The 14,425-nt window shown below is 46.5% G+C and overlaps 1 protein-coding gene across 1 annotated transcript; it reads left to right on the forward strand.

Moving 5' to 3' along the window:
- The first annotated feature begins 81 nt into the window (after positions 1-81).
- Positions 82-10,227, forward strand: PRDM14 (PR/SET domain 14). Its single transcript, XM_056854904.1, has 6 exons — positions 82-490; positions 2,478-2,635; positions 3,242-3,512; positions 5,026-5,228; positions 8,130-8,231; positions 10,000-10,227. The coding sequence occupies exons 1-6, from the start codon at positions 82-84 to the stop codon at positions 10,225-10,227; spliced, it is 1,371 nt and encodes a 456-aa protein (XP_056710882.1).
- The last annotated feature ends 4,198 nt before the right edge of the window (positions 10,228-14,425 follow it).

Raw genomic sequence — 14,425 nt, forward strand, 5'->3', positions numbered from 1 at the left:
GTAGCTCCCCTGGAGGGAGGGGCGGCTCCCCCGCGGCTCCTTCCACGTGCCTCGCCGGGCCGCCCGCCCGCCCGGCCGCCCATGGCCTCGCCGCTGCCCGGCGGCGGCCCGCCGCCCGTCGGGGGGAGCGGAGACTCGCTGCTGCTGCTGCTGCGGGGCTGCCCGCTGCCCTCCTGCCGCCCGCCGGGGCCCCCGCCGCGCTTCCCGCAGGCGCCGCCCGACGGCCCCGCCCCGCCCCCGACGGCCCCGCCGCGCCCGCCGCCCTTCCCCTACCCCTACCCGCGCCCGTCGCTGCCCCGGCCGCTGCCGCGCCTGGCCGCGCCCCGCCGGCCCCACGGAGCCTGGCCCGGGAGGAGCAGCCCGCCCGCCCCCCAGCCCCCGCCCCCGGCCGGCCGGCCCTCGCCCCCCGCCTACCGCTTCACGGCCCAGGAGCTCCACGCCGTCCTGTACGGGGCTCCGCCGCCAGCCGCCCGCCCGCCCCGCAGCCCAGGTAAGGCGAGACTCCCGCCAGCTCGGCAGGCCGCGCCGCCTCTGAGCCCGTGCTCGGGCCAGGGGTTGGTTTTGTGTTTGGGACGGGGGGGTGCCTCTAGTATCCCATAATACTATCAGGCGGGGCCATCTGCTGAATCTGGAGAGAGAGAGATTCAAACCACATCAAAGGAAGCATTTCTTTAGGCAAGGTGTCGTTAAATTGTGGACCTCCCTGCCCCAGGAGGTGGTGATGGTTGCCAACTTGGAAGGCTTGAAGAGGGGAGTGGACAGGTTCATGGAGGAGAGGGCTATTCCTGGCTACTGTGTGTATGTGGGCGTTAAACGCCATCAAGTCGCTTCCGACTCATGGCGACCCTATGAATCAATGTCCTCCAAAGTGCCCTATTAAGCCTTGCTCAGATCTTGCAAACTGAGGGCTGGGGCTTCCTTGATAGAGTCGGTCCACCTCTTTTTCTTTTGTTGGGTCGTCCTCTTTTCCTGCTGCCCTCAACGTTTCCTAGCATGACTGTCTTTTCCAGTCTTGTCCTCTCATCATACGACCAAAATACCATAGCCTCAGTTTAGTCATTCCAGGGTCAGTTCTATAACCCACTGATTGGGTGTTTTGGTAGTCCATGATATCTGTAACATTCTCCTCCAACACCACATTTCAAAGGAATCTACTTTCTTCCTGTCAGCTTTCTTCAGTGTTCAGCTTTCACACCTATACATAGTAATAGGGAATACGATGGCATGAATTAACTTAATCTTGGTGCCTCATGGCTACTAGTCAAAACGAATAGTAGTCATGATGCATACCTATTCTCTCCAGGATCAGAGGAGCAGGCCTATTATCTTAGGTGCGGTGGAACACAGGCAGGACGGTGCTGCTTCAGTCGTCTTGTTTGTGGGCTTCCTAAAGGCACCTGGCTGGCCACTGTGGGAACAGACTGCTGGACGTGATGGGCCTTGGTCTGATCCAGCAGGCTGTTTCTTATGTTTCTTATGTTGTTATGTAATGGGGGAAGTGTGCAGTCACTTGAGAGTCAGTCATTCTGCCCGAAAGTGAAACGGTTTTAGAGGATTTTGGGGGATTTAGAGCTGGACTAGTGTAAAAAGGGAGAAAGCCCCTGCAGCTGGGAGACAGGAAGCATCCACAGACACCCGGAGCGGTCTGCTTCTGGCTAATGTGGAGTTTGTGTGGGATGCAGGACTCTGGACGGTTTGCCTGCGTCCCTTTCTGGACAGCCTCTTTAGACGATTTATCTGCCTCCACTTAGCTGAGGGAAATGGTTACCTCCCCTCAAGAGGTTTCCAAATGTCGTTTGTAAGAAATTAGAGTACAATTAATTTCGTCTGGTCAAAGTAATTGAATGAATTTTTTTGTTGTTGGGAGTAAGGCATGGGAGTGGGAAATCTGAATATTCAGATCTGAATATCCTTCTGTAAGCACCCCCATCCTAAATTGCCCAGAAAGGCGGGCTCTCATATAATTGAGATTATTTTCAACTGTTTGCAGAGTCCAATCCTGCAGGCTGCGAAACACACCAAAGACGTTTGCCAGAATAAAATAAAATAACACCCCTTATGTTCAGAACCATGTTTATTCCAAAATAAATCCCACCAGTTCGGTGAGATTTACTGCCAAGGAAACATGTTGAGCGTTTTTTAAATGCCCCAGGTCAGATCAATCCGCGTCTGCTTTGTCTATTCTTTTGGTACACAAAAACCAGAATAGGACTGGTTTGTGGCCCACCGAGACTTTGATTCCAGCCCAGCTGACACACACCTGCTGGTTCTGAACTTGCAAACAGTGAGTGAGGCTTTATTTTGGATTAATTAATCCGCTGTCACTTTGTTTCCCCCTGTGGCTCTGTAGAAGGTCACCCTCCGTTCCCAAACGCCGCTTCTCTGCAGCTCCCCGAAGGTAGGTGAGTTGGGGGGGGAGGGGAGAGGGTGGGTGGCCGGACTCCCCTCCCTCCGTTCTGACCTATCCCACCCCGCAGGCCTAACAGTGCTGCAGATGGCATCCCTGGACAGCCCTCAGCTAGGCGTCTTTTGCACCCAGGCCATCCCGAAGGGGGTCCGCTTTGGCCCTTTCCAAGGCAGAGTGGTCAACACCAGCGAGATCAAGACGTACGACGACAATTCCTTGATGTGGGAGGTACCATGCTTCAGAGGCAATCTGTTACTGGCCCAGTATGATAACCACGCTTCCTGGAAAGCAATGGGTTCAATGGGATTTGTTTCCCGAGCAAAAAATCTTTACCTTACAGAGAGGTGCACAGGAGCGCAACCTTCCAAGGAAGAGGGTTCAGCTGAGGTTATCTTGAACCTATTATGTTCCTATCACAGAGCATGTACAGAGTGCAGCTCCTTCACCCAGATGCAGGGGCTAGCCTTGGTATCTATCTCTTTAGCTATTTAAAACTAGCTATAACAGTTAATACTAGACTGGGCAAGCAAGGCAGCGCTGGGGGGGGTATGGAGGGGGCTGCCTTTTCCAGAGTTGATCCTTAGAAAATCTTCTGCTGAGGTTCATCTTCCCACTGCGGGCCATCGCACAGAGCGCCTCTCCCTAGGCAAACGCACCCAGGAAGTCTTTCCCCAGGGTTGCCTTTCTCTCCAGGGAAGACAGATGTAGCAATGGCCATCTTTGCCATCAAATGGGAGTGTGTGCAGGCGGGGGTCACTTGTGTTTCAGGCCGCAGAGCCCCAGGGGCTGCCACGGTCTGTATTTGCGGAGTTGTGCTTTTGTCTCTCCTGGCAGATCTTCGAGGACGGCCGCTTGAGTCATTTCATCGACGGCAAAGGCACCTCCGGCAACTGGATGTCCTTGGTGAACTGTGCCCGCTTCCCGGAGGAGCAGAACATGATGGCCCTCCAGTGCCAGGGCCAGATCTACTATGAGACCTGCAAGGAGATCTCCCCGGGCCAGGAGCTGCTGGTCTGGTATGGTGACTGCTACCTGCAGTTCCTAGGCATCCCCATCAGCCTGAAGGGCCCTGCTGAAGACAAGCGAGCCCAGCAGCACTGCGAAGGTCAGTGGGCAGCCCTGCGGGCCCCAGAGAAGGGCACGGGACTGCAGCCTGCCTTCGTGCTCCTCCTGGGGCTTCCAGGCTCCAGCAGTCTCCATATGTCAGATAACCCCCCTCACCCATTTAACTGATAATAGCAAAACCCCCAGGTACTTCCCTCCCACTCCCATTGGAATCCCACCGCTCTTCTAGTTCTTTTTAATTCTTCAAAAATCATAGGATCAAATTTGGCATCTCATTGTCACGTCTCTTTCTAGTGTGATTTGTTGGGTTTGTAATTAAAAAGAACTAGAAGAGCGGTGGGATTCCAATCCCTTCCAAAGAAGGGATGAACAAATGCAGAAGTCCTGGGTATTACCTTCTCCTTTCTGCTGTTCCTGGAACCTTACATTTCCAAGACCAAAAAAAATACTTCCATGCAAAGCCTGGCTGTTACCGCACTAGGTATTCCCACCGATGTATTAAGAGTTTGAAACTGTTATAAAAAATACTGTTCGCACTTTGTTTGGCCCCTTTAGCTGTGAAGACGTCTTCCAACCATTTTTTAGCCGTGGCATCCAAAAACCTTTTTAAAGCTTTTTTTTTAAATAACATTTTCAAACTCTTAATACGTCGCTGGGAATACCTAGTGCGGTAACAGCCCCTGTTTCTGGGCCAGCAGCATTACTTTTTGAACAAGTTTACCGCTGACTCAGGCCTAGAATCCCCTCCCCTTGAGGTTTTTATCAATAAGGAGAGCTGATAAGGAAATAATGGCTTTAAATTAATCTTCTGCCGGTGGTGGCCCCAGATGTTTCACCAGCACAAGAAGCAGTCGGAGGCTGTTGTACTGAGGGTGGAAAATGCCAGTCGTAACCGCCCAACGTGTTGTCTCGGAAGTGTTAAAAACCCACCAAAGCCAGCCTTTTGGCATCCGAAGGTAAAAGCTTATGTTTTTTAAGGAGTCCTCGCCACTCTTTTCCGGGTTTGCTGCAACAGATCAGCTGGGCTACCCTACTAGCATCTGATAAGGGTGCACAGGATCACATCCCTGTTCTCCAGGGTACTTGAGCCTAATGCAACAATGTGGGCTATGCATACTTTACAGGTGAGCAAATTCTACAGAAACCCAACGAGTCTTGCTTCCCAGTAAACATGGATAGAAACAGGCTATAAATTATTGTGGTTGCAATCCTGAGAGCACTTTTCTAGACGTCCACCTCACTGAATGAAGTGGGATTTACTTCTAAGTAGACCCCCTGTAGAAGGCATGCCAAGAGCCAGTTATCACATGCAACTGAGAAGTATTTCAAAATTGCTACCTCTTCTACACAGGAGATAGGTGATATAGTGCCAAAATGCAGCGTGGTTTCTTCAAATTGGCAGTATGCAGGTATAATGTTTTGGGGGGCTGGGACTTGATTTGGATTTATCCTTTAAAATAAATTTTTACAACTGCATCCCACAGAATAAGAATAATGCAATGAAACCCTCGCCTTCTATTTGCCCGGCACTCACGTTCCCTTCTATTCCCCAGAGTCTGTGGAAGGCTACAAATGCGAGCGCTGCGGCAAAGTTTTTGCCTACAAATACTATCGGGACAAGCATCTGAAATACACACGCTGCGTGGACCAAGGAGACCGGAAATTTCCTTGCCATCTCTGCAACCGATCCTTTGAGAAAAGGGACCGGCTGCGGATCCACGTCCTCCACGTCCACGAGAAACACCGGCCGCACAAAGTAAGGGCTTTTCTCGGGGCTCTGGGCCGCTGCTCTCCCCCTTTTCTCTTCTGCTTTAGCAGTCTCCTGGACCCTTGAAAGGCACAGCCCCGTCCCACAGCACTTGAGCGCCCTTGGCTCCGAAGCATGCGCAGAGTGCCTGCCCTTATAATTGCATCTTCCCCTCCGCGTGGAAATGGAGCAAGGCTCTCTGCAACAGACAGTTCTGGCTGCCTGGGGTGGAGACGGGGCCATCGTCGAAGGGGACGTGTGGGACCAGGGATTCCTCCCCCCCATCTTTGTAAGATGGAGGCCCTCAGAGGAGCCTTTGGATCCACCAAAGGCTACTTGCTTACTCATGAGTAAGTCCCGCCGACAACACGCTTGCAACTGCCCAGTCAAAGCGAAGCGCTTTGCATCTGGTGTACGGGGGTTACCGCACTTGTATTCCCAGCAATGTATTAAGAGTTTGAAAACGTTATAAAAAATACTGTTCGCACTTTCTATGTATTCCCGCCGATGTATTAAGAGTTTGAAAACGTTATAAAAAATACTGTTCGCACTTTGTTTGGCCCCTTTAGCTGTGAAGACGTCTTCCAACCATTTATAAGCCGTGGTATCCAAAAACCCTTTTAAAGCGATGCTTTTTACAACATTTTCAAACTCTTAATACATACCTGGGAATACAAAGTGCGGTAACCTCTTTAGTTACTCATTCCCCACAGGAGTCCTCTTTCTCTCTCTCTCCAGCGGAGGCTCTTGACAACTGCAAGCCCCGCCTGTGCAAATACCGCTCCCTTGCGGCGGGTGGCTCCGTCGAAACGAAGAGGCATGCTGGAGGAGAGCGAAATCAGGTGGTGCGGTGGTGCTAAGCCTGGCGCTTGTTCCTTTTCCCCCCTTGCTCCACAAAGCCAGCGTTTTAGAAATAACAGCCACTGGGTAACGAGAATTGTTGTACAATTGGAAGACTTGTTTTGTATTTAATCATCACATCACATGTTTTCAGTTAGTTTCCAGTCCAGTAGCACCTTAAGAGTTTCAAGAAGTTTTTTCAAGGTATGAGCGTTCCAGAGCCAAAGCTCCCTTCCTCAGACACCTATCTAAACTGAGGGCGAAAATGCACGGGAGGTTTTGCCTTGGATTTGCCACTCTCTAGATGCACATGTTCCCCATCTGAATTCTCAAAACTCTGCATCGGGTCTTATTGTTGAGTTCTGAGAATTTGGCTGGGGGAAATGTGCATTTAGAGAGCAGCAAATCCAAGGCCAAACCTCCCATGGGTTTTTGCCCTAAACTGTCACAGGTTTAGAAGCAGAATTTTGAATAGTAAGGTTGTGGGGATTTAATTAATGTATGGATTTGGAGATCAATACCATTGCTTTCTCTCCCCCCCCCCTTTCATGAACTCCACATGAAAGTTTAAAATCAGGTTGGTTGGGTCCAGGAAAAATGTCCAGAAATGTGGTATTTTAATGATTTTTTTAAAAAGTAATAATTTTAGAGCCCCCTTCCAGAGTGAATTACAAAATTTTGCATATATTTGATTTAATTGGATTGGTGACCTGTAAGCCAAATGTTAAAATCAGAATTTGCATGCAGTACAAGATGACTGAAAGACCCAACATCTGACCCAGATCAAATGGATCTGTTAGAACTAGCTTTTTTTTCCTTTTAGGGAAAAGTAGGCAACAAAAAGACTGCTGTGTGTTTTAGTGTCTTTTAAGGCTCAAAGCTTTATATTAAAAGTAACCAACTATTTATGTGAAAACAAAATGATTCCTGGAATATTTTAATTCAAAATAAACAATTTTTGACTATTTTGAAAGTTTTGAGTTGAGTGCATATTTCAAAAATAGCTTTTCAGTCATGATTTAATTTTTTTGTTTAAAAAAGCTGCTGGGACCAATTTGCTTCCAGCTGGCTTGAATTTCAGTCTCAATGTTAGTTTTGGTTAGCATTTCTCATTTTTATCTTTTTATCTTAATGCAGTTAAAATTTTATCTGGAGATGCTGTGAGACAGTAATATACAAATATGCCTATAGAGGTATCCTGAAAAAAGAAGAGGAGTTGGTTTTTATACCCCACTTTTCTCTACCTTTAAGGAGCCCTACAGCAGCTTACAATCGCCTTCCACACAACAGACACTTTCTGAGGTAGGTGGGGCTGAGAGTTCTGAGAGAACTGTGACCGGCCCAAGGTCACCCAGTAGGCTTCATGTGGAGGAGTGGGGAAACCAACCTGGTTCTCCAGATTAGAGTCCGCCACTCTTAACCACTATGCCATGCTGGCAAAATAAAAAGCTTTTGTTATCTGCTGCTGCTTTTTTTCATGTTTAAGTGCCACAACAATGGAAAACTGTTGTCTGAACACTGTCATGTAATTTAAAAAATGTAATAGAGTAGAGCCAGTGTTGTGGTTAAGGTGTTGGACTCCGGTCTGAGAAACACAGGTTCGAATCCCCCCCTCAACCATGGAAATTTGCTGTGTGACCTTGGGCCAGTCACACATACTCAGCCTCAACCCTGACAAATATTTTTGGATTGGAGGCCTCCAAGGAATACCAGGGGCATGACGTGGAGGCAGGCAATGGCAAACCACCTCCAAACGCCTCTTGCCTTGAAAACCCTATGGGGTTGCCCTAAGTCAGCTGTAACTTGACAGCAAAAATAAATAAATAAAACAATATTAACATATATAGCCAACGACCAGTGCAGTAAAGGTAGAGTACAAAATGCAACAGAACGATGCATGGTGCATCTTGTGTAGGTGGAAAGCTTGCATAGTTTGGGGCCTTATAGATATTGATGGTGTAAAAGAGATCACCATATGTATCCTGCACCTCTTCATGTCTCACCTAAATATGCACGCATTTTGAACAAAAACATTTCCATAACCATGACCCTTTCTCTTTCTTGCTTCAGTGCTCTATATGTGGGAAGAGTTTCTCTCAGTCTTCCAGCCTGAACAAACACATGAGGGTGCATTCTGGGGAACGGCCCTATAAGTGTGTTTACTGTAACAAGGTAAAGCTCTCCAAGGCTCCTGCTTTTCACTTGGGAGATTTCACCCTGCTACACTCCGCCAGCTGCCGTTTCCTCTTCTTGGGGGGGGGGGGTGCGATTTAGGCATGATGCAGGAGGCTGGGTGGGCCCACTTATCTTTTCCATGGCTTGCTTTTCCATTCTGTTTTTTAAAAATTCTGGTCTGAACGCTTTTCATAACAACTGAAATCTAGTACCTTGCCTATGGGGAAGCAGCAGACTGGGTAATTTATTTGTTTTTTTATTTCACTTGTACCCCGCCCTTTCCCAAACTAAGTTGGGCTCAGGGCAGGTTCCAACACTATATCCGACAAGCCATTAAAATACAAAAGTTAAAACAAAATACAGAATTAAAAGAAGGCCGTCTTTAATTTCTTACTTAGTATAATAAATAATTTCCTAAAGGTGAGGAGAAAATAAGCCAATAGTAGTTGTGGGAGAAAGCCAGTGATCTAAATATTGTCAAAGGCTTTCACGGTCAGAGTTCATTGGTTCTTGTGGGTTATCTGGGCTGTGTAACCGTGGTCTTGTTATTTTCTTTCCTGACGTTTCGCCAGCAGCTGTGGCAGGCATCTTCAGAGGAGTAACACTGAAGGACAGGGTCTCTCAGTGTCAAGTGTGTAGGAAGAGTATATATATTACTCTTCCTACACACTTGACACTGAGAGACCCTGTCCTTCAGTGTTACTCCTCTGAAGATGCCTGCCACAGCTGCTGGCGAAACGTCAGGAAAGAAAATAACAAGACCACGGTTACACAGCCTGGATAACCCACAAGAGCCAGTGATTTAGTCTGGTAAAAAATCCTCAGGGAGTGAAGATGGAATAGAAAATCAAAAAAGGCCAACTGCTCTATTAACCTTTGCTGTCGCAAGCATATGCCTGGCAGAACATCTCCGTCTTGCAGGCCCTGTGGAGCTGAGCTAGGTCCCACAGGGCCTGGGTCTCGTTAGATAGAGAGTTCTACCGGGCTGGAGCCAGAGCCAAAAAAGCCCTGGCTAAGGACAGCTGGACAGTTCGGGGGCCAGGGACCACCAACAAGTTATTTTCTGAAAATAAAGCCGTCTCAACCCCCTGTCTGTTCATCAGCTATACTAAAACTTAAGAATGTTGCGGGATGTATCCCCCATTATCTATACAATATTGATAGTCCTAGCCTTCGCAGAGTTTTTTCTCTTGCACGAGTTGTTATATGGAAGGTTTCAAAATATTCCTAAACATGAACGGAAATGTGAATGTGGCTCCAACACTTTGGACTCAATCGAGCACATGTTGCTAGATTGCTCATTATACGCATCCGCTAGGAAGAAATGGTTAAATACTTGGATACATTCTAAATATTATCTTCCTAACAAAATAAAATGTCAAATTTTATTGAACGACACAACAGTAGAGACCACTGTGGCGGTGGGCAATTTCTTAGTCGATGTGTTAACAATGAAAAATTTGGGAAACTCTGTGTTATGATTTTATGTTTGTTTTAGCTTTTTTAGCTGATAGTTGTATTTATACTGTTTTTTCCTCTTTGTAATGTTGGATATGCCATTAAAGGTTTATTGATTGAAGTTATTTTCTGAAGAGTGCAAAGCTCTGGGGGGTATATTGGGAGAGGCGATCCCGCAGACACAAAGGTTCTGACCACTTGTTTGTCCCCTCTGCCTGTCTCTCGGAACCCCTGGGCTCTTATTTCTGTGTTCCTAATGGCTTTCTCCCCCCCTTCCTTTCCTCTCTTGCCCCCCCCCCCCTCGCAGGCATTCACTGCCTCCAGTATCCTCCGTACTCACATTCGCCAGCATTCCGGAGAGAAGCCTTTTAAGTGCAAACACTGCGGCAAGGCCTTTGCCTCACACGCAGCCCACGATAGTCACGTGCGGCGCACGCACAATAATAAAGAGAAAGGCCGCGCATGCACAGTGTGTGGCAAAACGTTCCTAGAGGCAGAAGAGTTCTGTTTCCACATGAAGTTCCATGCAGCTTAGCCAGCAGGCTCGCCCGGTATCCTTAACAACCGTGCGTCCATTTGTATGGTATTGTATATATTTGAATGTTGGGCTTCCTGTCCAGTGTCTTTGTTGTGCTTCCTGTCCAGTGCTAAAACACATGTATGTATGTATTTGTGTATGGTTGGATACGTACCATTCCTCAGAGCGGTGTGTGGAGGGAGACAGCGAAGGATGGTGACAATCTCTGAGGGGACAGATTTATGCGTTGCCTGTGACACCGTGATGACCTTCATACTAGATTAATACATGATCCTTAGGAAGAATGTTTCTTGTATAGCATTTTTCCCTGCCATGCCCATAATTCAGGCCGTTGGAGGGAAACACCTACTTCTGTCAGTTTCTCTTTCAGTGCTCTGGATCCAGCCCTCCTCCAAGTAGCCTTCCTCTAGCCTGAGGTGCATCCTCCAGCTTAAGTGGCCCTTCCTCCAATGAAAGAACCATGAAAGTTAGAGGAAGGCTCCTTACATTGGAGGAACACTTTGAGCCAAATGGAAAGGTAGGATATAAATATTTGAATTAACAAATTCATAAATAAACTTTGCTCAGCAGAGTGGTAAGATGGGTAGGATCCGACCCAGTAGCTCCCTGCACAAGATACCAGTCTTGCTTGTTAGAATTTTAACTGCCACCACCCACATTCAATTTGAGAGGTTAGTGTGAAGGCAGCTAATACGGATACTTGCAAGAAGAGAAAAAACACACACAGGAGTGGTGGAGCTTACTTCAGACCCAGCAGCTACTTTGTACAGTTAGGGTGAGTTTCCAAAAAAGCAGTTTGGGTGTTTTCATAATTGCATCTTGACACAAGAAAACTGAGGGGGTCCTTCTGTGTGTTTGTATGTGGTTTTTCCCAGTTAGATTCCTTCAATCGGCAAAATATATTGGGCAGGTGTTGTTGTGGCTCAGTAGAGTATGTGTTTGGCATGCAGAAGGTCCAAGATTCAACGCCCAGGATCTCCAATTAAAAACAACAACACCTGACCAGGTAGCAGATGATGTGAAAGACTCCTGCCTGGTACCCAGGAGAGCTGCTGTCAGTCTGAGTAGACAGCACTTTCCTTGGTGGACCAGCAGACTGATTCAGCATAAGGCAGCTTCATGTGTTCCATGTCTATAATTGTTAAATGTTTTTCTTCAACTTCTTATTGGGCTGTGATATTTTAATGATTGTATGTTGTTTTTATTGTTATTTCTGATTAATTTGTTTTGATTTGGGGGGATTGTGAGCTGCTTTGAATTTACGGAAAAGTGAAATCCACTTGCTAAATATAGAGTGTGTGAAATTGGTGGTAGACTGCCAAGGAAGTCCAGCGTTGCTACACAGAGGCAGGCAATGGCAAACCACCTCTGTCTCTTACCTTGAAAAACTTACAGGCGCTGGCATAAGTTGGTTGTGACTTGCAGACACGTTCTACCACCACCAATGCCAAGATTAAGTAGTCTTGGGCAAATGTCCTGATATGAATTCTATCCAATTGTTGCACTTTAAGAGTAGGTTGGGAATGAATGAAGTGTATAAAATATTGTTTGATCAAATTATGGTAGAAAGTGCAACAAGCTGTATGCACAAGGATAAGAAATATGGGTTACAATATTTGTGGTTGTAGGTTTGTGTATGGCATGACTCTTGGTTGCCATGAAATGCAGTGTGTGTTTGGAGTTTTTTTGTTGATGTTGGCATGCTTTACCAATTTCTTGCACAAAGCTTCCTATTTATTGTATGTACTAAGCCGATATCCTTGCTGCTTTGATGGTAAAAATACTGTACTGTTTATGAAATTCTCAATGTTAAGTCCTGCAGGATACGTAAACCATCTGATAAAGCTGCTTGCTAGTTTGTGAACAGAATTAAGATTGTGTTTGGCTTTAGAATTTTTTTTATTTTGCACAGTTCATACTTAAGAATATAACGAAGAGCCCTGCTGGATCAGTGGTCCGTTTAGCCCAGCATCTTGTTTGTTTTCATATAGTAGCAAGCCAGTTGCTCTGGAGGGCCAACAGACAGGGCCCAGAGGCAAAGGCCTTCCCTTGATACTGATATTCAGATGCCTCTGAATGTGGAGTCACCAGGGGTAGTAGCCATTGATGGACCTATCGTATATTGCATCTGGCCATCTGTGCACCTGGCCAGTATGGTATAGTGGTTAAGAGTGGCGGACTAATCTAGAGAACTGGATGTGATTCCCCACTCCTCCACATGAACGGCGGACTCTAATCTGGTTAACTGGGTTTGTTTACACACTCTTCCACATGAAGCCAGCTGGCTGACCTTGGGCTACTCACAGCTCTCTCCAAACTCTCTCAGCCCCACCTACCTCACAAGGTGTCTGTTGTGGGGAGAGGAAGGGAAGGCGATTGTAAGCCGCTTTGAGACTCCTTAAAAAGCGGAGTATAAAAACCAACTCTTCTTCTTCTTCTGCCATCACTATGCCCTCCGGCAGGGAATCCCACATTTCAATCACTCGTTGAGTTTGGAAGCATTTCCTTTGTCCATCCTGAATTTATTACCCATCAACTTCTTTGGTTGTTCCTGAGTTCTAGTATTATGGGAGAGGGAGAAGAAGCTCTCTAGATCCCCCTTTTCTACCTTGTGCATAATGTTAGGAAACTGTATCATGTCTCCCCATAGTTTTTTCTTTCTTTCTAGACTGAAATGTCTGATACTCTTCAGCCTTTCCTCTTAGGAAAGATGCTCCAACCCTTTAATGTTTAATGTGTTCCAGTGTGTACATAGAACTGCATTTGCCATGTTTTTGCCTGTTCATCTAATGTAGAGAGGGCATCCTGGAGCTCTTCACAATCAACTATGATTTTGACCATCCTAAATAATTTGGTGGTATTCACAGATGTGGCTATTTTGCTGCTCACTCCCAATTCCAGATCATTAACAAATCCAATAGCACTGGTCTCAATACTGATCCTTGTGGGACCTCAGTGCTCACTTCCCTCCATTGTGAGACCTGTCCATTTATTCCTACACTCCCTGTTGTTTAACCTATTTTTAATCCATGGCTGTTAAACTTACTTGGGGAGTCTTTGGAGAGGTATATCTTATCAAAAGCCTTTCGGAAATCCCAACAATATAATGTCTGCTGGACCACCATTACATAAAGGTAAAGGTCCCCTGTGCAAGCACCGGGTCATTCCTGACCCACGGGGTGATGTCAAATCCCGACGTTTTCTAGGCAGACTTTGTTTTACGGGGTGGTTTGCCAGTGCCTTCCCCAGTCATCTTCCCTTTACCCCCAGCAAGCTGGGTACTCATTTTACCGACCTCGGAAGGATGGAAGGCTGAGTCAACCTTGAGCCGGCTACCTGAAACCAACTTCCATTGGGATCGAACTCAGGTCGTGAGCAAAGCTTGGACTGCAGTACTGCAGTTTACCACTCTGTGCCACGGGGCTCTATGTACATGCTTGTTAACTTGAACAAAATCTAAAGGTTGGTGATGGAGGACTTCCTTTTATAGAAGCCATACTGATTTTCTCACAGCAGGCTTTGTTCCTCTGTGTGTTTGATAATTCGATATTTAGCCTAACATCTGTCCTAGATAAATTAGTAGATGACTGTTATTAATTTATCTAGGACAGATGTTAGGCTAACCAGCCTGTAATTTTTTGGATCCCCTCTGTACCCTTTTAGCAATCACTCTATCATTTGCTACCTTCCAGGTCTTCAGTATTGAGGCTGATTTTAGTGACAAGTTACCTGTATTGGATAGAAGGTCAAGTTTCATATTGGAGTTCCTTAAGAAACCCTGGGCCCTGACATGATTAGCCCAGGCAAGCCTGATCTCATCAGCTTTCAGAAGTAACTCTGTTGCAAATGTCTTCGTAAGCTGCTCTGTGAAATGTATTACCCTATCAACCTTTTAAAACAGCAAGAGAAGAATGTAAATATTTTGCATGCCCTTCTAGGAAATACTGTGCCTAAGCTGGTAGTAAATCTTTGGTTTTATCTGGATTATTATAAATGCTGCTTTGAGATGAATTCAGGCCATATTCCTGTCTAATAAATGATGTAAGATTGTGGTATCTAGAAGTGTGTCAGAGTATTTTTCTCCCCACTTGATGTGAGGAAGGCAGGTTATAAATTAAGTAAATAGGATTTATTTGTTTTATCTTTTTTTGAAAATGCAAAGGTATTGCTAACATAACAACTGCCTGACATGCAA

This window comes from Euleptes europaea, chromosome 8, assembly GCF_029931775.1.
Source record: "Euleptes europaea isolate rEulEur1 chromosome 8, rEulEur1.hap1, whole genome shotgun sequence".
Taxonomy (NCBI): domain Eukaryota; kingdom Metazoa; phylum Chordata; class Lepidosauria; order Squamata; family Sphaerodactylidae; genus Euleptes; species Euleptes europaea.